At 37.4% G+C, this 27,547-nt stretch overlaps 1 protein-coding gene across 1 annotated transcript in view; it reads right to left on the bottom strand.

Moving 5' to 3' along the window:
- LOC116463154 (nesprin-1-like) overlaps positions 1-27,547 on the bottom strand; it is a 532,795-nt gene that overhangs the window by 423,793 nt on the left and 81,455 nt on the right. The window contains exon 3 of the mRNA XM_058434482.1: positions 13,536-13,597. Coding sequence (XP_058290465.1) covers positions 13,536-13,597 — 62 coding nt within the window. The remainder of the gene's footprint in view (positions 1-13,535; positions 13,598-27,547) is intronic.

The raw sequence follows: 27,547 nt of genomic DNA, 5'->3' as shown, positions 1-27,547 counted from the left end.
TCATCAGAGAAATGCAAATCAAAACCACAATGAGATACCATCTCACACCAGTTAGAATGGCAATCATTAAAAAGTTAGGAAACAACAGGTGCTGGAGAGGATGTGGAGAAATAGGAACACTTTTACACTGTTGGTGGGACTGTAAACTAGTTCAACCATTGTGGAAGTGAGTGTGGCGATTCCTCAGGGATCTAGAACTAGAAATTCCATTTGACCCAGCCATCCCATTACTGGGTATATACCCAAAGGACTATAAATCATGCTGCTATAAAGACATGCACACGTATGTTTATTGCGGCACTATTCACAATAGCAAAGACTTGGAACCAACCCAAATGTCCAACAACGAGAGACTGGATTAAGAAAATGTGGCACATATACACCATGGAATACTATGCAGCCATAAAAAATGATGAGTTCATGTCCTTTGTAGGGACATGGATGAAACTGGAAAACATCATTCTCAGTAAACTAGCGCAAGGACAAAAAACCAAACACCGCATGTTCTCACTCATACGTGGGAATTGAACAATGAAAACTCATGGACACAGGAAGGGGAACATCACACTCCAGGGACTGTTGTGGGTTGGGGGGAGGGGGGATGGACAGCATTAAGAGATATACCTAATGCTAAATGACGAGTTAATGGGTGCAGCAAACCAACACGGCACATGGATACATATGTAACAAACCTGCACATTGTGCACATGTACCCTAAAACCTAAAGTATAATAATAATAAAAAAAAGAAAAAAAAAGTTTCCTGAGGCCTCCCCAGCCATGTGGAACTGTGAGTCAATTATACCTCCTTCCTTTATAAATTACTCAGTCTCGGGTATTTTTTACAGCAGTGTGAAAATGGAGTAATACAGTATGAAATGAAAATTCAAGAAGTTCTCACATTTAAGCATTATATATGAAATAAAAAATGTTCATGCATAAGGGAATTATGACAAAATAGTCCTTCTATAGGCTACATACAATATATAAATTCCAATATTTAGTAAGTATTTCTATGACTTAGATATTACTCAAATTTAGTGGGTATTTAATAAGGATAAAAAGAGAAAGATAATAAAATAGGAAGAGAAGAAAAAATGAATAAAATATTGTTAAACATCTAAATGTGCTGAATGCTATTATGTGGACTCCTACCTGCTATCTTGTTTAATATTCACAGACACTACCTATGGGAACACCGCCCTCTCTTTAAAAGCAAGGAATCTAAATTTCAGAGACACCAAGTGACTGGGATTAGAGCCCAGGATTTTATACTTTGAGTCACCTTGTTAGACAGAAAGCTTAGTATAAAAATGATGGTATTAACATTAATTTTTCCTGAATAATACACAAACCCATAAATGTCATTTGTATTTATTATCAATTGAAAAAGTACTGACTGATCAGCTGAAGTGCCTGCTACTCTACTAGAAACACTAACTTTATTAACTTCTAAATGTGGATTTAAGAAAGACTAAAAAGGTAATAATAGAAGCATCATATGTACTAACATATCTAACATATACTGGCATGGACACAAGCCAGCTCAAGTCACATCTGTGTCTTGATGTCCTCCAATGGTCACATTTGTGCTACACCCTATCTTGTTATGTGAGTGACCTGAGCTGGGCCCATCATATTCCCTGCTTGGGTCCAGAAGATGTCTGGGGTCACATTGTCCCATGGCAGTGACCTAGGGACTAGTGTCATCAAGTCGTGCTGCTGAGGTCCCCCTTCCCGGTAGAGTCACATGAGGATGTACTTATTTTTCCCAGCAATGACATGTGAGAACCCATGTGAAGTGTTCCCAACCAGGGAAGTCCCCCCAAGTCTTAGTGTCCAGGGTTTTATTGGGGGGTCTATGACATAGACAAGCAATATCCATGTGACTGACCTCAGCTACCCAGCTCCAGCTCTCTCCCACACCCTCAACCCCAGCAAAGAAAAGTTAACCCAAATCACAGTGTTAACATAAAAAGATCTGATCAAGGTGGCACAGCACGGCCAAGGCCCCAGGACAAACAAAAACTGATGTTTACTAGAAACATAGTGTGGCTCGAGGTCTCAGGCATAGAAAACCACACTATTGGGGCAGAATATTCCAAGGGCTCAGATTATCTCCCAGAAGCCAGCCAAGGTCTATTCTTTTTTTTTTTTTTTTTTTTTTTTGAGAGGGAGTCTCGCTCTGTCGCCCAGGCTGGAGTACAGTGGCGCAATCTCGGCTCACTGCAAGCTCCGCCTCCCGGGTTCACGCCATTCTCCTGCCTCAGCCTCTCCGAGTAGCTGGGACTACAGGCGCCCGCCACCAAGCCCGGCTAATTTTTTGTATTTTTAGTAGAGACGGGGTTTCACCGTGGTCTCGATCTTCTGACCTCATGATCCGCCCGCCTCGGTCTCCCAAAGTGCTGGGATTACAAGCATCAGCCACCGCAGACAGGCCTGTCTTTGGAACACAGCATCTGAGCACGGCAGGCCTGCTGAGTTAAGTCTGTCTTGCCCAGTTGGCTTTTCCTTCTCATACTTTGAGACAACTAGTAGCCTTTCAATAGCTCTTTCTTCTTGGTTAAATCATCTAAAATTAATTTTATTTACTTGCAACAAAATGAGGCACAACTGACACGTGTCTAATTTCTTAGTGTGTAAACACTATTCTGAGCATAACAATTTAAATATCAATGTCTCCCCACTCCCACTCACATAAGTGACCAAAAGTAAATTTGTTCTGTAAAACAGAAGTGCATATCTTCAGAAGAACCTAATCGTATTTTTTTACTAAAACAGTCCCCCTTTATGTGCAGTTTCAATTACCTAGGGTCAACTGTAGTCTGAAAATATTAAACAAAAAATTCCAGAAAGAAACAACTCCTAAGTTTTAAATTGCACACTGTTCTGCATAGTGTGATGAAATCTTTTTTTCTTCCTTTTTGAGACGGAGTCTCGCTCTGTTACCCAGTCTGCAGTGCAGTGGCACAATCTCGGCTCACTGCAACCTCCGCCTCCCAGGTTCACGCCATTCTCCTGCCTCAGCCTCCCAAGTAGCTGGGACTACAGGCACCCACCACCACACCCGGCTATTTTTTTTTTTTGTATTTTTAGTAGACACGGGGTTTCACCATGTTAGCCAAGATGGTCTTGATCTCCTGACTTTGTGATCTGCCCGCCTCGGCCTCCCAAAGTGCTGGGATTACAGGTGTGAGCCACCGCGCCCCGCCGTGTGATGAAATCTTAAGCTGTCCCTGCCTGGGACATGAATCATCCCTTTGCCCAGGGTATTCATGCTGTCTACTCAACCTGACCCACCTGCTTGTCACTTCATAGTTATCTAGGTTATCAGATCAACCGCCTCGGTATCACAGTGCCTGTGTTCAAGTCATCCTTATTTTACCTAATAATGACCACAAAGTGCAAGCGTAGTGATGCTGGCAATTTGGATATGCCGACAAGATGCTGTAAAGTGCTTCCTTTAAGTGAAAAGACGAAAGTTCTCAATAAGAAAATGAAAAAAAAAAAATCTGAGATTGCTAAGATCCATGGTAAGAATAAATCTTTTATTTGTGAAACTGTGAAAAAGGAAAATTGGCTATCACACCTCAACAAAAGTGACGGCCAGAGTAAATCATAAGTGCTGAGTTAAGATGGAAAAGGCATTACATTGGTGGGTAGAGGACATGAACAGAAATGTGTTCTAGTGGACAGTGATCAGGTTCAGTACCATCTGTGGCTTCAGGCATCTACTGGGGATTGAGACATGTCCCTTTTGAATGTAGTTTAACTTTTTAATTTTTAAATGTGCTAAAATACACATAATATAAAATGTGTCATGTTAATCTTCTTAAGCATACAGTTCAGAAGTGTTAAATATTTCCACATTGCCGTGCAACTGATCTCCACCATTTTCATTTTGCAAAATTGAAACTCTGTACCCATTAAACAACAACTAGCCATTCCCTCTGCCCTTCGGCCCCTGGCAACTACCATTCTATTTTCTTTTCAATGATTTTGACTACTCTGGATACCTCTTGTAAGTAGAATCACACAGTATCTGTCATTTTGTGACTGGCTTATTTCATTTATTATAATGTCCTCAAGGTTCATCCATGTTGTAGCAGGTGCCAGAATTCCATCCTTTTTAAAGGCTGAATTGTAATCCACTGTATGGATATACCACGTATCTTGCATCCATTCATCCATCAATGGGCATCTGCATTGTTTCCATTTTCTGGCTATTGTGATTAATGCTACTATGAGCATGAGTGTATTAATATCTCCTGAAGACCCTTTCAATTTTTGTAGATATATACCCAGAAGTGGAATTGCTGAACTACATGTTAATTCTATTTTTATCTTATTTTTTGAAAAACTGACATATTGTTTTCCATAGTGGCTGCTTTGTGAAAGAATAGAAACCTACTTTGAAACATTACTAGCATATCATCACGGTATGAGGTACAAATTTCTACAAATCTTCTACAATCTTAGAATCCCTATTGACCAATATCATGCAGCTATAAAGTAGATTTTCAGTATTAATAATTTAGTATTTCACAAAGAAAATGATAAAATCACCTGTCTCACACCAGGACCATCTGGGTCCTCATTTGCCATCATCCATAATCACTTTTAGTCTTCTAGTAAATGGTTTTTCCTTTTGAGAAAAGAGCTCTCAAAACATTTTATCATCAAAAAAAGCTACAACATTTTACTTTAAAATACTAAACACATATCCTATGGCTTAATATTTGTGATTGCTAGGTACCTAGTGATACCAATAAAACTGAACCAGAAAATGCTTAGAAGAATAGCACATGCCACAGTTAAGTATTTACTTCAGTTGAAGCACATACACTATTGAGCACAGTCAGGGTTGCTGAACAGGATGAAGACTCATGACCTGAGATAATCACAAAATTTTCTTCTGCAGAGCATGTAGGGAGGTCTCAAGGCAAGGGTTGACTCTCTGTGTGCATTCTGTGCACCCTTGAAACCTCTGTGCACAGAACGACTCATAACTTCTAGAACCAGATAAACCACTACTTCTGGTTTATATAAGTTTCAGGTAGGAATTATTTCACAAGCTAAGAGATTGTATATGGAGAAAAATTCCCATCCCAGGACCAGTCTGGAGTTTTTGCATGCTCTGATGATTATCTTCTGGGTAGGAGCAGCAAATTAAACAACAGTAATATAGAGAAGTGGGAAGGAAGAGAGGTTAACCAGCAGATATGGAGCAAGTGACCTCCCCAAAGGTTGGCAAAGAACCCTCCACAGTATATGTATCAAAATGCCAACGTATCCTTGGAGCAGATCAAGTAAATCATGATTATAACCACTGACAGTAGTCAAATAAAATTAATGTCCAATAGGTTTTGTCATTTTATTTAGAAAATCTAATTGAATGTTTCCAATATCTTCAGAAACAAGGTGTAGTAATTTAAAAATTGTATGTGTAATCTGCTTCTCTTTCACTCCCTTTATAACAGCACTATTGTGATCATTTTCCACTTCTGCTTGGCAAAGGTGGGAAGGTCGTTCCCATTCTTTTTTGTTTCATGTGACAGATAGCATAATCCTTTCCACTTCCTCGATTATTTAATTCAATTCCGAATAAATATTCCAAAGGCAATAACTGCCCTCCAGCTCAGCTTTAAATCTGCTTGGAAAACTCAGCTCTTCACAATTTTCAGATGTAATGAAGTTTGTTTTACTATATAGTATAAAAGAAGCAGATTCTCCAAGTTACTTATTTGGTACAAGTTGGGGTTACCCTTGACTCCTCTCTTATGCTCACACTCAATATCTGATTCATCAACAAATCTTGTTGGCTTCTTTTTCAAAATTCTTCCAGTATCCAACCGCCTCTCATCACCTTCGCTTCTAGTGGTCCAAGTCACCAGTACCTTGGCCAGATGGCTTCGATAACCTCTAACTTATCTCCCTCCTTCTGCCCTTGCTTCTCTTCAGTCTATGTTCGGCAGAAGAGCTTCTTGACCTTCTTTACTGTCCGTCTCCCCCATTAGAATATAAGCTTCATAATGAGACGGTTTTTTTTTTTTCCTGTTTTGGTTACTGCTACATTTTCAGCACCTAGAATATTCCCCAGCTTATTAAACAGCATTTTAAAATATTTATTGAATAAATGTATGATAAATAAAATATATTTCTGGTTGGGCACGGTGGCTTACGCCTGTAATCCCAGCATTTTGGGAGGCTGAGGTGGGTGAACTATTTGAGATCAGGAGTTCGGGACCAGCCTGGCCAACATGGTAAAACCTTACCTCTACTAAAAATACAAAAACTAGCTGGGCATGGTGGTGGACACCTGTAATCCCAGCTACTCAGGAGGCTGAGTTAGGAGAATCACTTGAACTCAGGAGGAGGAGGTTGTAGTGATCCAAGCCATGCCACTGCACTCCAGCCTGGGCGACAGAGCAAGACTCTGTCTCAAAAAAATAAATGAATGAATGAATGAATAAATAAATAAAATAACATATTTCTAAAGAAGGAACTTCAACAAATATTAATATTAGCAAAATGTTTATTAATCTGCATAAACTTTGTGAGATCTAGATCTTTGTTTTCCATAAACTAATATATTCTATAAATAAATTAATAAATGCTACTCATTTTGAAATGGGGATTTTCCTTTGTAATGTTTTAATTACATATTTGGAAATAACTAATTATTAGAATGTTCAGGGTTAACAAATTAAAGTGGGTTGATTTTTTCCCTGGCTTTATTAAGATTTAATTGACAAATAAAAATTGTATATATTTGTTATATAAGATGATCTCTTGGTATGTGCATACATTGTGAAATGATTAAATCAAGCTAATTAACATATCCATCATCTCACCTACTTATTGTAGCCTGAGAAAAACAACTAAAAAATTATTTGGGAGGGTGAATTATTGCATTTAGCTTTTCCTCTTTGCCTCTTTATCTTCCTGTCTGAGCTCATTAATAGTCTCACCAAAATATGTACAAGGAAACAGATGGGAGTAAAATTCTATTTGGAACATGTTTCCATGTTATCTTTCAGTACTGCTGGTGGAAAGACAACTAAAGAAGATGAAAGCCACCACTAAGGTGATATTTTATGACTATAAAGATGTCATTGAAATTCATGATTAGCATGGATTTGTTTTTAGAAAAAACATGGAAAATCCAAAATGTTCCTTTTAAAAGACTGTATGCATCTAACTTGGTATTAAAACAAAATGTGCTCTTAATGGAATCTGTTATAGGTTGAATTGTGCCTACTCACCAGAGATATGCTGAAATCTTAACCCCCCAAAATGCTGCAGAATGTGGCCTTATTTGGAAATAGAGTCTTTAGAGAGGTAATCAAGTTAAAATGAGGTCATTAGCATGGGTCCTAATCCAATATGACTAGTGTCCTCATACAGTGGGGAAATTTGGACACAGACATGCACAGAGGCAGAGACTGAAATAATGCAGCTACCCAGAGACTTAGAAGGAGCCTGGCCTTCGAGCCTCCAGAACTCTGAGATAACAAATTTCTCATTTTAAGCCACCCAGTATGTGGTACTTTGTTATGGCAATCCCAGAAATTAATAGGGAATCTAAATAATGTTTTATAAATGTTTTTTTCTACAGTTTTCCTGAAAAGTGAGAAGATGCTCATATCATGCCCGAATTCATCCCAAAGACAGTATTTAAAATGTTCAGTGCCTTTTGTTGATGGCTTCATAAATTTAAGGCTGACAGAAGGATAAAGGACTGCTCATTCTATATTGAAAAGAAGCTCCAGTTATAGAAACACTGAAACATGGCTATTTGAGACCTATTTTTCCTCAAAGGGCTTAGTGACAAGCAATCTATTTATCTCACAGTCAGATATCAGAAAGGTTGAATCAAGGGTGTTTATATAAAAATATAATATTCCATTCTATTTGATAAAAAGAGAAGATACGAAACTGCAAGCATTTGATAATAGAAAATAATATAAATATTAAGATTTCTTAATATATGTCTAATTAAAAAAATCTAACTTTTTACAAAGGGTTTTTAAAGATTGTTCCCTTTGAGTGGCTGAAGTACTAAATAACTACAACATTCTATGAATCTTATATAAAATATAGGAATTTTTTTAAGATAAATTTTAAAATGTGAAAGAACCATTTTTAACCATCAAATTTTAAATATATTCATCGTAACATAACTTCTTTGCCTAAAATGCAAGGCCTATGCTGTTAGGCCTAAGACATCTGTGGTCATTAGGTGAGAATTCCTTCAAATTCAAGTCCATGCCACCTCTGTCTTCATCTCTCTGCCTATCCCAAAGTTAGGGACAGCCACACCCACTTTCCTATTCCCACTGCTAGTCTCAGAGAAGGGGAGATACCTCTGCTCTGGAACAAACTTACACCCTCCACCTCTGCTCTTGATTTCTTCTCTCATTCTGCCTCCTCGTTCCTTCAGAATCCCATTCATTGCCTTCTTTTTCAGCCTCTCCCTCTCTACAAGCTCTTGATCATTCCCTCCTATACAGATACAGGCTCACGACCACCCTTTATTAAAACAGCTTTTACCAAATCTAATGTTCTGCACCAGCTAATACCCTATCTCATGAACATGTAATATATATTAAGTGTACTAACATCCTTACCTCTCATTTACTCATCAGCTCACTAGAGTCTAGTTTCTACTATAACATGGCCGCTCCCAATGGCGGCCAATGACTTCCAAACTGCCAAACTGAATGGGTTCACCTTTACCAACTAATTTCTCCTTCCAAACTGAATTTCCTAGCTTTTCCCCCAAGCCTCTTGTATTCCTTATATCTGTGAATAATCTTAATCATTTGCTCAAGTCAGAAATCTAGAAGTCATTCTTGATTCCTTCCCCTCCAAGATTCCAATTAATTACTCAATTCTATCAAGTCCACTCCTAAACATCTTTTCAGTCTATCCACTTTTCTCCATTTCTCCACCACTACTTTAGTTCAAGCTGCCCTCACCTCTCATCTGACTTACTGCAAGTTCTCTCCATCTTCAATCTTTCTTGTTCCTGCTCTAATTCAGGAGAGAGAGAGAGATGTTCAGAGTCAGAATGATCATTTTATTCTCCTGCCTAAGATTCTTTCTTGTCCTCCACCGCCCATAACGCAATGTCCAAACTATTTTAATGACTGGCCTTTGACCAATTCTCAGTTTTCTCTGTTGCCACCCTGTTCTTGGTGATATGGTTTGGCTGTGTCCCCACCCAAATCTCATCTTGAATTGTAGTTCCTATAATCCTCACGGGAGGGACCCGGTGGGAGGTAACTGAATCATGAGGGAGGTTCCCTCATGCTGTTCTTGTGGTAGTGAGTGAGTTCTCACGAGATCTGATGGTTTTATAAGGGGCTTTTCCCCTTTTGCTCGGCACTTCTCCTTCCTGCCACCATGTGAAGAAGGACATGTTTGCTTCCACTTCTGCCATGATTGTAAATTTCCTGAGGCCTCCTCGGCCCTGTGGAACTGTGAGTCAATTCGACCTTTTTCCTTTATAAATCACGCAGTCTCAGGTATGTCCTTATAGTAGCATGAGGATGGACTATTACACCTGGAATCTACACTTTCAGGTATTCTGAACTGCTTTCCTTCCCTTTCCTGTACCATGCTTTCTACCCCTCCACTTTTGAAAGCACTCGTTCCTTTACCTACCCAACCCCAGGACCTTTCTCAGGCCCAGCTTAAACGTTTCCTCCTCTGAAACTCTCTTGATGCCCTTCTTCGGATTACCTGTGTGGCTGGCTGTGCTTATCATGTGTTCACTTGTCACCCTGCATGTCCTGTCATAAACTCATCACACACACTTCATTGTGATTGTCTCCTCTGCTCTCCTCAGTACCATGATGGCACAGTCTGTATCTGCCTTTGTTCATCACTGTATCCACAATCCCTAGCACATAACAGGCGTTTAATAAGTACTTACTGAATGAATAACTAAATAAACAAATGAAGCATGGGAGGATAACACAATGATTAGTCCCTGCTAAGGACTGAATGTTTGTTTTCCCCACAAAATTTATATGTTGAAACTTTAACCCTCAGTGCAATGGCCTTTGGAGGTGGGGTCTTTGGGAGGTAATTAGGTTTAGATGAGGTCATGAGGTTGGGCTCCCCACAATAAGATTTATTGGTGTCCTTATAGGAAGAAGAAGACACAGAGAGAAGGCAGCCATCCATCTGCAACCCAGGAAGACAGCCCTCACAAAGAACTGAATCTGCTGGCAACTTGATCCTGGACTTCCAGCCTCCAGAAGTGTGAGAAACAAATGGTTGTTGTTTAAGCCATCTGGTCTATGGTATTTCATTAAAGCAGTCCGGGCTGACTGACAGTGCCCATGCTTAGGAGTCATAGGATTGAAATCTGTTTTTGTCCTTTACTTGCTATCTGACTATGAGCTTATTAATTAACTCTAAGCTTCTGGTTCATAATCTACAAAATAATAAAAATAATGCATTTTCTTGTGTGAGGATTAAATAAATAAGAGATAAAGTTGCTGAGGCACTGTAATTGGCACGTGCTAAGAATTTAGGAACATGTTTTCTCAGTAAGTGCTGATAAGCTAGATGTGAGTCAGAAACCTGACTTTGAAAAACCATCACTAAAAATCAATATTGGGCTAATTTAATAAAATACTCCACCTTCTTTCATTAACAGAGCTAACAGAATAGAAAGATACTGGTTTCTTCTTGAAAAGTGAGAAAATTATAGGTTCAATGTCTAACAATGGAGCCCCATCCCTGAAAGAAATTATCAGGTATATGAAATAACAACAACCCGCCAATTGTTAATGGTATATCAACAATTTGTGATTTGCAATGTTTTACATAATTGGAGAAGCATTTAGACTTCAATTTGATAATAAACATCAAAAAAGAACAGATAATTATACCCACAAATTTTAATGATCTAACATTTGTGTAGTAAAAATAGAATAAAAACACAAACACAGAAAATCCTTAGGTTTTTTCTTACTTATAATAAGATTTTTAAGAAAAGCATATTTTTACTTATAATAATTAACAAATGTAAAAAAGAAAAAATAATAAAAGCATATTTTAAAAAACAGATTGCAATCTTATTTGCATACTATGTCTTCATATTGCTGTCATAATATTTATAAAGAATTGTTACACTAGAATAAAATGTCATCAGTGAAGACTTTTTATTTAATTAAAAGTCAAAAGTATATTAATTTGCAACTGAGCAAAGCAGTCAAGCACAAAAATAAAAATTCCTATTAAAAAGAATCCCTAGATATACAATCATGTCATCTGCAAACAGGAACAATTTGACTTCCTCTTTTCCTAATTGAATACCCTTTATTTCTTTCTCCTGCCTGGTTGCCTAAGCATCTTCTGAACAGCTCCCAATGCTCCCAAGATTGAAGAACTTTAGGAGAGAAGGATCAACCTCCTTTCTTCTCAACTAAACATCCCAGCTCTTAAACCTGCCACTAACTATTATTAAAGCTATATTTGGAAATGGTAAATTTAACTCATAAATGGTTTGATTGTCAGTTTATCTGAAAACATTCCAAAGCACAGAGCTATGTATACCTGGATTACCGTGCAAGGAAACATCAAATATGAAAGGGGAGACAAGCTCATCACTGCCATTATTCCAGGGTTGAGTTCCAGCCTCTAACTGTTAAAAACTTTGAAGGGTGTTTTAATAGTGCAAGGAAATGGGGATTCTTAGAACATCTTAGAATATATTAAAATCATAATTGTGCATAGCTGTTGACTACTCACTTCTAGAAATTTATCCTAAGAAGAAAATATCATACAAGTGTTCAAACAATGAATGCCCAGGACTTTCACTGTAGTATTTTATATAATATGAAACAATGAAAACCACCTAAATAACCCTCAACAGGCAACGGCTAACTCATCACAGATAAACATGACAAAGTTTATTTAACCACTACAATAATTACATAGTTCTATCTATTGTCATGGATTGATGTGTTGGGTGAAATAGGGGCTCCAGAACAATATCCTATAAAACCACTTATATGAAACTGTGCGTAGAAAAGTGTTGACCACTATCTTAATGATGACTGTATCTGGATTATGTAATTTAAGATTACTTTTACTTTCTTTACACATTCTAAAAGTTTCATTATTAATATTATTTTCAATTATGTAATCTCTTTGCACTATGAAAAAATAATAACTCTTTTCATTTTGAAAAAAAAAAAAAACCTTTCCCCAATCGACGACAATTCCATAATACAAATAGCGGCCAGGTGGGACCAACTGAGGCTTTAAAAAATAAGCCCCAAAGTCCTCAATCCTATGTATCCACTGCCTTTTTACAGAGCAGATTGTGGGGCAACTACTGGGCCAAATTCCCTTCTCCTCAAGTGGCTGTGGGGAAGAGAGCATAGGAAAGATGACCCTGGTTTATCCTGTATCTAGACAGGTCGCTCTAGGCTTCTTTCATGGCTGGATTGCGAGCTTCTCAGGGCCTGGGAAAGTGTTTTACTAATTTTTTCCTGTCTTCAAAGGCTAGCACAGACACAAAGTAAGCAGTGAATCTGTAGAATGGGACTAAAATCAACTGTCATGCTTTGTTTGCTTCTGCGCTATCAAAATGGCTTTGGGGAAGCCCCTGATCAAAACCTGCCTATAAGGTTGTGCTTTACATACTACAGGCACCACTCTCAGCAAAAGTGAGAATAAAAAATTTGAAGATAAAATTGTTTTATCATCTAATTCATTTAACCAATTATTGTCTTGAAGGGAGAGTCAACACAAATTCAACTATATAATCATATAGACTACTCCTTTAAAAATTATCAGCAAATCCTCTAACTGAATTCAGACATAATTGTCCCATTATCTGAATTTATTTTTACGAATATGATATCTCTTGGTTTGCTTATTTTTTCATCAGCAGTACAAGAGATTAATTTTATTATACTGTATCAAGATTAAGATTTATTTTATATTAGTATTTATATTGAAAGACATTATAATATATAGACATATAGTCACCTAATATCATTGAATGACAGAGGGGATAATACTAGAATGATTTTAGCCTTTTCATGTCCTATTACCATGGTTACTTTTTTAAATCAAAGAACCAGAGATGAGAGCACAGATACTATCATAATCTCTTTAGATAAAATCTTTTGCTCAGCACAGATCACTTACAGCTTCTTCGTGTTCCAGATAGGAACAAACACACACAAACGAAAATCCAGCCCAAATTCTCCTTTTGATATGACACACACATTAGTATTAGAAAAAATAATTGGATGAAATAGTTTCTCAAGATTCACAGAATTGACATGAAGTAACTGCTCTTGACTTTAGCTATAAGTTCATTTCTTCCCAGAAGCAATGTTAGCAAATTCCACTCTTAGGCAACAGCTAGACCAACGAATAAGATTACACTATCATTGATTCGTAACAGTGACAACAGGGACAGAAGCATTTTGTTATACTGGACATTTAATGATTTACTGGCTCAACCTAAGTAAACCTGTAATGCTGGGTAGTTTCCTTTACCTTGGCCAGATGAGAGTTGATCCATTTCGTGAAAGTTCGTTTTTGTACTATCTCTTGCTCATCTAGAAAGAAAAAGAAATCTGGTTAAATAATGTAATATTTCATGAAGTTGTATAATGAGAAAAAGTCCTATTTACACAAATCTGGAAGGAATCGTGAAATCGTTTTCTCATTCATTTTACCAATTATTGTCTTGAAGGGAAAAGTAAAAAAAAAATCGATCTATACAATCATATAGACTATTCCTTTAAAAAATTATCTGCAAATGCTTTAAAACTTGCCATATGTTAGCCCTATGTTTACCTTCATCCACTTACTTAAAATTCACTGATGACTTATACTTCAAAAAAGCTGTTAAAAATAAAAATTCACCAAGACCACTAAGCGCTGAATTTTATGCTAAGTGCAAAAGAATACAGAGGGCTGAATAGGACAAGGTCCCTGCTATAAAATATCTCGAGGTGGAAATGGACTATTTCCACCTCTAGGTATTTTATAATGGAATATAGCATTCCATTGCTATATTCATATCAAGGGCTATGAATAGTAGAGGGTTACACAGTAATGCAATAAGAGAGAGCCGTATACATGAAGCACTAAAGGAACTTCACCCAGATGGGAATGTGGTGACTACACCCTGGAGTGACCTCCAAAAATTCCCACCACATGGAATCCCCATTTTTGTATCGGCAGAATGTGGGTAGAACCTGTGACTTGTGTCTAGCCAATAGGATATGACAAAGGTGATGAGACGTCACACTTGTGATCATGTTACTGTATGATACTCCAGCTTAGCTGACTGGAGTGAGAGATTCTCCTGCTGGCCTAGAAGAAGCAACCAGCCAGGTTGTGAAGTTTCTTTGGAGAGGGTCGATGGCAAGGAACTAGAGGCTTCCTTCAGGAGTGAAGTGCAATCTCAGTGAACAGCCAGTAAGACACCAGGCCCTTGTCAAACAGTCACAGGGAATGAATTCTGCCAACATTGTGACAGAGCCCAAAAGTGGATTCTTCCACAGTTTAGCCTTCAGACAAGAATGAAATCCAGCTGATGCCTTAGTTATAGCCTTGTGAGACCCTGAACAGATAATGCAGCTAAGCTTTGCATGGACTCCTGACATGCAAACATTTGGAGATAATAAATGACTTTTGCTTTAAACTTCAAGGTTTGTGGTACTTTGTTAAGTAACAGGAGGAACTAATATAGAAAGGAAAAGAGGTAGGGTTTGGGTAGGCTTTAATTAGAGATATAAAGAGATAAAAATGATGTTGGTAGTTTGACAGGAACAGCGTTGAGTCTGTAGATCGCTTTGGGCAGTATGGCTATTTTAACAATATTGATTCTTCTCATCCATAAGCATGGGATGCTTTTCCACTTGTTTGTATCATCTATGATCTCTTTCAGCCGTGTTTTATGGTTCTTCTGGTAGAGATCTTTCACCTCTTTAGTTAGCTGTATTCCAAAGTATTTTATTGAGTGTGTGTGACTATTGTAAATGGGGTTGCATCCTTGATTTGGCTCTCACATTACAAGTTGTTGGTGTATAGAAATGCCACCAAATTTTGTACATTGATTTTGTATCCTGGGAGGGGGGTGTGGGTTGAAAAACTACCTATTGGGTAATATGCTGACTAACCAGGTGACAAGATCATTCATACACAAAACTCAGCGACACACAATTTACTCATGTAACAAACCTACACATGTGACCCCTGCACCTAAAATAAAAGTTAAAAAAAAAAAAAGAGGAAAGCCACAGAGAAGTAGTTTAATACCTTCAAAAGAAGAAGTGAATTTTATCCACCCCACCAGCATATACTGAGTATCAGCTGTTCACAAACTAGTGAACACTATGCTGTGGGGGACATAAACAAGAAATAATTTCAATCCCTCGCCCTTTGAGGGATGATACTCAAATCTCTGTCTCTGACCTTATCTGTGCTTCAGCCCAGACTATTTGCTTGTCTACTAGAATGTAAAGCCCAGGAGGACAGCAACCTGGTTCCCAATGCCTACAAGTATGACCAATAAGAATGAATGAGTGAAGAAAATAAATACAAAGCCTTTTAATTTGGAGAAATTTTGAATCTATCTGCAAAATTGACAGAATCCATTACCTCTAATATATTTTAACATGCTCTTTAATTTTCAAGTGTATAAAAAAAAAAATCAGTATAAAAATAAGTAGCACTTCCTATATACCAGGCACTGACATTTAGATAAATCAATTACTTTATATTTTAATTATCGTTTATCATTATATATTACATATAATATTATATATGTATTAATCCATTAATTCTTGTCACAGATCTATGAGCAGGAACTATTATAATGCCCATTTTACATACAAAACTGTCAAGACACCGAACTACCAAGGTCATCCAGCAGCAGAGCCATGTTGTAGACTACAGAAATCTAGTAGTATACTACGCCATTATACTGTCACTCAAGGGTAGCATAAAAATTACCACATTTATCTATCAAATATTAATCTCATGAAAATTATAAATTTATAGTTCAAATTTTTTGACCTGAGAATCTTTAGGTTGTATAAATAAAGTTAGGTAGCGGCAAAATGATCTTAACTAATCAAGGTAGGTTTGATGGAATTTGGAAGTTTATAATGCATAAAATCCAATTCAAAATCTAAAATAGACACAGTTAAATTATATGTAAATTGTTTACACTCAACTTGAGATTATACATTCTTTTATAAACATCACACAATACCACTGTTTAAAAATGTTAATATAAGTTGGCATAATATGTTAATGTATACTGTCATAAAATTAAATATATAATCTGATGACATATTACTTAATATAAATTGTTATATTTTTACTATTATAACCTTTAATGAAATAATAATAGTATTGTAACAATTTCATCTGATGGTAAATCTCTGAGTTTATAGTTAGACTTCAGCTAAATGGCCTTTTTTAGAATCCTCAAATTATTTTTTTTGTAGCACAGCATATATTTAAATGTTAAATTCTTTACGTGTTTCCTTTTTACTACGGTTGCAAAAACAGATTTTACTAGGTCCTACAATTCACTTTTTGTATTATCAAATGTAGTCAGCTGAATTCTAAGTAAATATTTTTCTGATTTTACTTATTATTTTCCTAAAAGAAAAAAATTGTTTAATTTAATTATTCAGCAAACTCTCATTTTTTATGTAAATCTTGAAAACCTTACTCCCAAGATTTGGTAGTTAAATCTGATACCAACAACATAAAATGTTCAATTTGTGGAAGTAACAGAAACATGCAACGAATGTCTATCAACTTGTGTTAAAAGTTTAACGAACAATAACATTTCTTTTTTCTTTTTTTTTTTTTTTTTTTTTTGAGACAGAGTCTCGCTCTGTCGCCCAGGCTGGAGTGCAGTGGTGTGATCTCGGCTCACTGCAAGCTCCGCCTCCCGGGTTCACCCCATTCTCCTGCCTCAGCCTCCCAAGTAGCTGGGACTACAGGCGTCTGCCACCACACCCGGCTAATTTTTTGTATTTTTTAGTAGAGACGGGGTTTCACCACGTTAGCCAGGATGGTCTCGATCTCCTGACCTTGTGATCCACCCACCTCAGCCTCCCAAAGTGCTGGGATTACAGGCGTGAGCCACCGCGCCCAGCCAACATTTCTTTTTAATGCTGTTGACAGGGAACAAAATGAACCTTCATGACTAGGTCTATAAAGTTCTTAAGTACAGTCATGCACTGCATAATGATTTTTTGGCCAATGATGAACCTCATATATGACAGTAGTGCCATAAGATTATAAACACAACTGAAAAATTCCAGTTGTCTAGTGATGTCCTGCCATTGTAGGGCAACCCATTGCCTTTTCTATATTTAGACATGTTCAGATACAGAAAATACTTACTGTGTGCTACAGTTGCTTACAATAGTCAGTACAGTCACATGCTGTACAAGTTTGTAGCCTAGGAGTAATAGGCTATATCATGCAGCCTAGATGTGTAATAGCCTATACCCTCTAGGTTTGCACAAGTACACTCTACAGTGTTCCCACAACAATGAATTCACCTAGAAGACAAATTTCTCAGAATATAACTCCATCATTAAGCTACACATGACTTTATATGTCATTATATTTAAGAAAACAGTTTAAATGTATTTAACAAGTAACAACTTTATTAACAATGTTCTGTCTTCAGCTTTTCTGCTTCAGAAGAGTTATGAGAACTCAGACCAATTGCAAAGGCATCGTAAAATGGATGAGATGACAGCAGCATCAGGGTAGAGGAGAGGTGTGGCTGGGGAAGCCACACTACAATTTGGGTGCTGCACAGCTGTGATAGGCTCTGATTTAAGACGAGTTTTTGGTGTGGGTGATTATTACTGGGTAGAATTCGTTCAAATTCTCCTTCTCTCTTACAACCTAAATGGTAATTGGTTCCTAAAGGCCAGATTGTGTAACATTAAAAGCAACAACCACAAACGAGTTCTAAAAAATCTCTGGGTCCTTCATCCTTGAGGCTCTCATTGCTTGTTCTATTTCAAAAGCAGTTGGTCCTACAGACCTCAGGAATTGGAGTCGGCTGAGGCTACATAAACACCTAGCTCTGGGTAATATTATAGGGTAATATCCCTCTGTAAAAATGAGTAAAAAAAAAAAAGGGTTCTGGCTCAGATATTCAATTTCTGTATTTCTTTGCCCATTTTTAGATATTTTCTCAGAGTTTTGCCATTTCAGGACAAGATCATGACACACGACAAATGCAAAAATGAGGCCCAATTTAGCAACTGTGATTCCATTTGACTATTAGGAAACTATCACAACTGATAATAGTTCATAGTTTTCTTCCTGATGAGTTATACTAATAGTCACCTGCGGGTACTGCACAATTGTGATTTACTTTAGGTGACTTAAACATGCACCTGGAAGCACAAAGATCGTAATAAAAGGTGGCTTGGGTTATTGTGCAGCCATTGCAATCAATCACAAATAATATATTGTCTAGAAACATGTTAAATATACTTTTAATTTTACCATACACAACAAATGTAGCAACTAATATATGACGTAAAACTGTGTCACAGGGTCCTATGACCACTGACTTTTAAATAGATTTACTAAATTACAAAAATATCAAAATACATGACAATATCCACCTAACAGATGGTATGTTTAAAATTTGGACAGTAAATGAAATTAGTATATTTTAATATATTGAATACATTCTTCCATAATAATTTATTTCTGAGCGATATAGCATTTCATGTATCAGTACATACATAATAATGCATAATGTATTTTCATCAGAATCATAAAATATCATAAAGAGCAAAATAGTAAATGTCTAGAAGTATCCATCTGTAATTAATATCACATTTAATATATATATACCAGGAAGAGTCTGGGTGCTGTGGCTCAGCACTTTGAGAGGCCCAGGCAGGAGGATCACTTGAGGTCAAGAGTTTGAGACTAGCCTGGCCAACATGGTAAAACCCTGTCTCTATGAATAATATAAAAATTAGCCAGACGTGGTGGTGGGCACCTGTAATCCCAGCTACTCGGGAGGCTAAGACGGGAGAATCACTTGAAAGGCAGAGGTTGGCCGGGCGCCATGGCTCACGCTTGTAATCCCAGCACTTTGGGCGGCCGAGGTGGGCGGATCACGAGGTCAGGAGATCGAGACCATGGTGAAACCCCGTCTCTACTAAAAATACAAAAAAAAATTAGCCGGGCGTGGTGGCGGACGCCTGTAGTCCCAGCTACTGGGAGAGGCTGAGGGAGGAGAATGGCGTGAACCCGGGAGGCGGAGCTTGCAGTGAGCCGAGATTGCACCACTACACTCCAGCCTGGGCGACAGAGCGAGACTCTGTCTCAAAAAAAAAAAAGAAGGGCAGAGGTTGCAGTGAGCCGAGATCACACCACTGCACTCCAGCCTGGGCGACAAAGTAAAACTGTGTCTCAAAAACAAATAAATTAATTAATACTAAGAAGAAAGAAATGCTGTTTACATAATTATATATAGGTAAGCATGAAATTGCAATCTCTGGCAAAATAAATAAATAAATAGTACCATGCATTGATACATTTATAGGAACTTGCAATAGGTTATGATAAACTTTTTTGGGTTTTTTTTTGCAGATTATTATTATGCCCAATAGGTTTCTTTAATAATAATGATAGCTTAAATAAATGTCTTAAGGATTTAAATTATCTAAAAATATAAATGCAAATGTTCATTTAAATCAAATCACACATTTAAAATCACATCATTCCTGGTAGTATCTAATAAAGATTTTTCATCATTTTCATTGCAGGCAAATACACCTCAATAAAATATTGGAATGAAATTGAAAAAATAGACAAATGCAGATTGAATTTCTTCCCACAACCAAATGATGTGACTACAAAGGGGAAAAAACAGCAAAGGCATACGGTGACAATGTAATGATTATTAATTACGAAACACAGTCAAATGACTTGATTTGGGAACAGAATTATATTATCCAGATTGGATATCTACAATTACTAAAATTACCACTAACTTTATTATTTATGGGTATGGAATAAAGTATATTGAATAGTCCAACACAAGAAAATGAACAATTTACAGGTGCTTATAACTACTCAATGTTAAGATTTTAAAATTGAATATATAAATGAAAAACATTTACAGGACCAGGCTGTGGCAGATTTCCAAATATGACCATAAATCCTTCCCATCTTGATCAGCACATCCTTTGCAATGTGATTTTATTACCTCTTCTCTTAGGAGGTGGTCTCATTTCCCCAGACCTTGAGTCTGGGCTGGCATTGAGAGCTGCATTGATCAATAATATGACAGAAGTGATTTTAAGTGACATCTGAAGCTGGGCCTTCAAGAGGACTTGAAATTCCACTTCGGCTGTATTGGAATTCAACTCTGCTCTCAGACCTCTACACAAGGAAGCTGGTCTAAGATCCTCGTGAATAAGAAGTCACTTGGAGGATAGATTCTAAACCTCAAGAATAAGAAATAAAAGTACAAATTGGTGTGATGAAGGTATATTCCTATTTTTGGGGACTGGGAGGCTTTACTTATTTTTTAAAAACTCTGTTGAGGTAAACAGTTAAGCTGTAACATACTTCATTGATTTCCTCACCCTTTTTGGCTCTGTTTTACTATATCCCCTAATTTGTTGGTTGCACTAATATTTGTAGACAGAGGTCTTGTATTTGCTGCATCATAATGACATTTGTACTACTTTGGCTGGTTTAAGTACAAATGAATGAAACAACCATTTTTCCTTTAGTTGACTTTACCCTGATTTCACCTAGTAGTTCAATGAGTAAAAATACAACTAAAAAAAAAAAAAAAAAAAGTCCTTGGAGGAGAACTGAGGTACCTCAGATGGCCGCCAGCAACAGCTGCCTGACACATGAGTGAGCCGCCCTGGACCTGCCAGTCCAACTGATCCCCTAGATGCATGTAGCCATGTGAATGGGCCCAGGCACAGCTGGCAGAAGGAACACCCAGCCCACTCACAGACATATGAGAAATCCTAAACTGTTGTTGCTCTATGCCACTAAGATTTGGTGGTGGTTTGTTGCACAGGAAAAGCTAATCAAAACAGAAATTGCTACCAGGAGTGTGGTGTTGCTCTAACAAAAACCTAAGACATATGGTGTTGTCCCTGGGACCAGATAGGGGAAGGAGATTGGAAGGACATGAAGAGCCTATTAGTGGAGGCTGATTGAGCAGTGAGGGAACCGCCACTGGAAATTGGAGAAAGAGCCATACATACTTTGTATATTATATATTCTGTCACCTGCAGTAAGTTGAACTCATGATTCTGGCTAGGGAGATTTCCTTGCAGAATGTTGAAAGTGTTAATTGGCTTCTTTTAGTTGCACATTATAAGGTGCTGGAAGAGAGAGAAATGAGCTGTTTCATTTGCAGGCACAAGGCAAAGGAAACACAGAGGCCTAGGATATGATGGACTGAAAAATAAGATATTTTGTTACTCCTAGTCTTTCCAAAAAAAAGATTTGCAAAGTAAGAAAACGCTTCAGGGTAACAGCAAATCAAAGGTCTGAGTATTGTTGAAAACTCAGAAAGACTTTGACTTGTTTAAACTCCACATATAAATGATATCACACAGTACCTTTCATTCTGTATCTCACTTATTTAATTTAGCATCATGTCCTTCAGGTTCATTCATGTCATTGCAAATGGTAGGATTTCCTTATTTTTTTATGGAGGAATAATAATCAATTGTATGTGTGTGTCACATTTTCTTTATCTGTCATAATGGATGTGTTAATTAATTTGACTGTGGTAATCATTTCACAATTTATATGTATATCAAATAATCACACTGTACAACTTAAATGTATGTAAGTTGTATTCATCAATTATACCTCAATAAGGCTGGGGAAAAAAGAGAACATTTGGAAAGATTTAAAGTAGTGCCTAGCTGACCTTCTCAACTAGACAAACCAGCTTCTAAGCATCTTAAGGGCACTGCCCACAGCAGCCTCATATGTGTCCAATGTTTGTTTCAAAGTTGAGATTTTGGGAGCACAGAATGCACTACAGACAAGTTTTTAGGAAGCCAGCTTTCACTGAAGGGACAGCACCAATCCAAATGAACAGGAGACTGGAACCACAACTTTGTGTGGCTAGGAAGAAGGCTAAGAAAACTATCAGTTGCAATCTTGAGCCATCTCTTACCAAGATAACAAGGAACATGCCTTGCCCCTGGACGAAAGGAACTGGCCACGTGTGGCTCACTGGATTTCAGAATGGCTGGACCACAATTGCTTCCTTTGTTCAATTCTCTCACTCCTTGGACAGAAGCATCTATTGCAGTGACCCCACTCCTGCCTCATCACTGCATGTTGAAGAAGTGGGGAGCAGGTAACTTCTCTTTTTAGTTTATGGGTCTATGGATTGAGAGAAATTTCACCTGAGGAATCTCATCTCTATCTGGACAAGATAAAAATGATGCAACACAGGACTTAGAGCTTGATGCCAAACCCAAGGCTGGAGGAGACTTTTGATACCTTGAGAATGGATGAATGAATTTTCCATGGAGGAAGAAAACAAACAGTGGTGACCAGAGGACAGATTTTAAATTATGGCCACAAAATCCTGTGGTCCAACTATGCATCCTCTTTTGTATGGTGACTTTGCCCTTCTTCCCATCCAGGGGTAGAATCAATTTCCCTTCCCCTTGAATCTGAACTCGTATGGTCTTGCTTTAATTAGTAATGCAGCAGAAATTACTTTATGTCATCTGATTCTAGGCCTTAAGAGGTCATGAAGTTTCTGTTTTAGCTGTCTTGGATCTCCATCCTAAAACCACTGTGCAAAGAAAGCAGTTCATATTAGAAGATGTTTGCATCTGTGGAAGAATTCAGATGTCTCATTTGTTAGCTAGAACTAACTACCAGGCACATGAATGAGGTCACCTTGGATCTTCAAGCTCAGTCATCCCTGCAGATGAACTCAGCCACAGATGAACCCAAGTGAAGTCAACAAACTGAGGCCTAAGACTTCAAGGCTGATGTGTCTGATACCTCCTCTTTCCCACATCCATACATACTTGATACAAATTCCTTGTGGGAAGAAAGTGTTTTTCTCAATATCGTATTCCTAAAGATCAGCCCCCTGCCTGGTATATTGTCTTGTATATGTGTCCTTATGAAACCATCCATATTTAACTGAACTAACCAGCAAATCCACATACTGTGAGAAAGGATTAATTGTGATTGGCTTAAGCCACAGAATTTTGGAGTAGTTTGTTACACAGCAAAGGCTAACTCAAATAAAGGCATTTACATGGGTGTAGGGGCGGTGAGGGTGGAGGGGTCCTTCTTCTCCTCCCTCACTCTGTTTTCCATAATGAAAAGATTCTAGGCTTACTTGTTTGGGCCTGTCTCCTAGGCTTTTCCTGTTCTAATCAGACAAGTGATGGATTAAAAATTGCAAAGAACAAGGGCAACCAAAGTTACTCTGCATGAGTTCTGACATGGATTGATGGGAAGGGACAGAGGAAAAGAGGAGAGAAAATTAATAGCTATCTACAGCTGTGAGCTTGAGGGAAAAGATGAGTTAAGAGAATTTTTCGGGAGTCTTGCCTGTGTTGAGTCCTCCAATGACTGCTTCAAAATTTTTTTTCAAGTGAATGTCAGTAAAGACTTACATTGCTCTTAAGACTTTCAGAATTGGAGTTCTAGTTCTTTTGTATTTAAAACCAGTGGCTAGATTGAAAGAGCCGAATTTCGTTAAAGTTATATTTGCAAAATATAACCATTTCACTTTAAATCTAAGGCAGATGGGATGAAAGGAATATAATTATCTCAGTTCCTAAGTTAGAGTTGCTTAACCTCAGCAATACTGACATTTAGGCAAGATGATTCTTTGTCGTGGGAGGTGGTCTTACGCATTATAGGATGTCTAGCAATGTCATTGGCCTTTATGCATTAGATACTGGTAGTACCCTACACCCTACTGATATATCTATTTGAAAAGTGACAAAATATAATAAATCTAAGACTTTTGCTGAAAGGTTATATAGAAATTACACAATTTTTCCAATATGAATTAAAATATCTTATGATGTCTGAAATTATGTCATTCAAATCTGGAAAGTTTGGTCTTATGTGGTGGGAAGGTATAAGTGGGAAAGGGTGTATAGATCTGATAGTGTGTTCAATTTATCTTATAATTCTAAACCTCTAAAAAAATATTTTAGAACTATGTAAAGCAAAATCTATTTTTTAAAAACAAATATTTTAAAAATCTTAAAATTTACCAAATTTTAATGTATTTGTCACAGTGGTGGCAGTTATACAAGGACACATATATTAGAAAATGTGCTAGGCACTGGGTTAGCTTCTTGGGCGACAACAATGTGGAAATGCTTTCATCTCACGAAGAATTTGTCATCTCATATGTATGGGGGTGTGAGAGAGAGGAGGGGACAGATGCATCAGCCTTGAAGCCTTGGATGGGCCTCAGTTTTGTAACTTTGTAGTAAATAATTTGGTAGCAAAAAATTGACCTGAATTGAGAAAAGGCTATTTATAGTCTTTCATTATTCCACTTAATGTGAAAATTCATACTTTTCTCTGCAGAAATATCAACATCTTTGATTGCAAGGTGCTGCCACAGACTCTGATTGAGAGTGAACCATAATAAACAGTATGTGCACCGTATGACATTTCTAAAATCCAAAAGATTCTGAGTTTGAAAACAAAGCTGGGGTCCTTAGACTTTCAGATAAAGGGTTGTGTGAATCATACAGAAGTGCAGGGATGGAGACGTGCACTCAGAGAGTAATAATTACAATAGAGAGAACAAAGCAGTCAATACAATGGGAGGAAAAATAGCACAGCTTATTGTGGCACTTCAAACCTTTTAGCTCTAAATCAAGACCACATTTGAATAGTTTCAAGCAGAACTTTTGTGGATTTTTTCCTGACACCTTTTTCTTCCTCTATTTGTGGATATAATGTTGCATAAGACAATAATCGGATAGTGAACTAATGAAAATACCTTTTACCTTGTATCTGTACAGCACTTGAACTTATTCATGTTTTGTATACATTTCTCATTTGGGTTCTCACAAATAACCTGCCACGTACACACAGAAGATCATTAACTCAGATGTGAACAAGGAAGCTAAAGAATAGTGGGGGTGAGGAAATATGCCAGAAATCTAGAAACTGGAATGAAGGCTGAAGAGTTACAGAATAATGACCAGTATTTAGTAGTCAGTCTCTTACCCTAATCTAATTTTGACAGATCGATTTGCTGATTATTTGATTCACTTATTTAATAAATTCCACTGTGACCCTCATGTATACCAGCCGTTCTGCTGACCAGCTGTGGATGCAATCTGAGAGGATGGGTTTGGTCCCTGAGAGTCCAGCGGGGGAAACAGGAATCAAAAAGAATTACATCACAGTCCAAGTTTTGTAAATGCAAAGAAAAGTTCAGAACAGCGACATGAAATATATTAGTAGATTTTTAAAATATCACTGCTACATGATTAAAGATTATTCTTGTGGAAAACATGAAAGCCTACCCTCCTACTGTTTGCTACAACGGAAGCCAAGGAGAAAATGCTGCCTTCACATCTAAGAGTTTTCCTGCTGAATTACATATAAAGGTACATGTTAATGAAAACATGAAGACAACTGATCTCTTGGATGAAAGGTTATTTCCAATCAGAGAGCACACACAGAAGCCTTGAGAAGGACTTCAAGCTGAGGCCGGACAAACTTGCAACATGTAGCCAGCTCCCTCCTGTAAAATGTGGCGTCTCCTGCTTTTGCAAGAAAGCCACCAGAACTATGAAATATTTTCCTGTTATGAGCTCTTAGCAATACCAGGGCAACAGAAAGACAGGGAGTCTTGAAAAATGTTCTGAAATACTACCTTCATAGAACCACTTTATTTTAACCTGAAACTGTATTCCAATACTAAGAGTTTCAACAATTCAAAATACATTGTTTTGTGTGGAATGGGGAAAAGAGGGGAGAAAAGCTGGTCACAGTGTTCGTATATTTTATGTCCGATATTTAATCTAGACTTTTTAAAAACCCACAGTTCTCTCAAACAAACGTGACTGTTCTCAGAGAGTGCTTTCAAAGTTTGGTCGTTGCTTTTCATCAAATTACTGCTCTTCATCTTAAGTAGGTTCAGGATTTTACAATTTTACATTTTCACATTTTGGGATTTTGCATTTCAAATTACTGCTAATATTATTTCTTAGTCTGACCCTGTGATCTAAATATTTCTTCTCTCTCTTTCTCTCTCATAATATATAAATATAAATATTTATATATTTACATATTTATATTATATATTTATATGTTATTTTGTCAATATCCAAGCACAGATACAATAATTTGACACAATTTCACCTATACTTTATACTGCCTGTCCCCTTGAGAAGATGTAAAGAGAGCTACAATTTTAACAACAAAACTCATAAATCTTAGGTGGAGATGAAATGAAAAACAGCAAGCACCTGAAAGAGTGAACCCGAGAAATAACGTCAAATCATAGAGTTTGAAGAACCAACGTTAGAAATTGCAATCTCAAATTCAACCCCCACCATGTAATTCAATTAGCCACTTGGAAGACCTGCATTCAGTGGTTAATCCTGCACAGAGCACCAGATGGTGCTGTTGCTTTCGGCTGCTTCAGATCTAGCGTGGTATTTAGTGACCTTCCTCACAATAGAAGATCTACTGGACTCCAGAACCTGTTGGCCACCGCGGCAGGTGCAGGCGCTTCCACATGAGACAGCAGTTGGTGGGTGTCACAAATAAATTTCCTGAGTGTCAATCCAACCTCACATGCTCAAGTTTATTTGTATAGTAATGAATAATTTTAAAGGTTACTTTTAATAATAATAGAAATCTATCTCCTATTTAGAATGTATGGGGCAGGCATATGTTGCATATATTTACTACACATATTATCTAATTAAAACTTTGCAATAGCCATATGAGGAAATATCCTCTACCCTCACCAATTTTACATGTAAAGAGACTGGAGCAAACGAGGTTCATCAACTCGCTTGAGGTGACACAGACACTAAACGTGGAGCATGGATATCTGTCTGCCTCAAAAGCCCATACCTTCAATCACTTCATTCTACTCTTGTGTCCAAATTGCCCATTGGGGTTTCCAGAATAACTTTACATATCACAATCTATCTGGAGATAGGCAATGTAGACGCAATTTCCAACTCACGGATGAGAAAACCGTGTCAGAAATGGGTATCTCAGCAAGCAAGTGCCAAAGTCAAATGAAACCCTCCTTACTCCCTTTCCCCCTGTACCATATTAAAAACAATATGGCCAGAACATCGAACATAGCATACAACTAATGAGAACTACTAATCTCATTACTAGTGGGACCGTGCTGCTATTCTCATTGTTACTGGGACTGTTTAAATTTTCAGAGCTTAGCAGATACACAAAGATAAAGGAATGAAAACATACCACCACAAAAAAATCATCAAATCACAAGAGGATGG

The sequence above is a fragment of the Hylobates moloch genome, unplaced genomic scaffold, assembly GCF_009828535.3.
Source record: "Hylobates moloch isolate HMO894 unplaced genomic scaffold, HMol_V3 SCAFFOLD_28, whole genome shotgun sequence".
Lineage (NCBI taxonomy): Eukaryota > Metazoa > Chordata > Mammalia > Primates > Hylobatidae > Hylobates > Hylobates moloch.
This window is presented reverse-complemented; position numbering and strand designations above follow the sequence as displayed.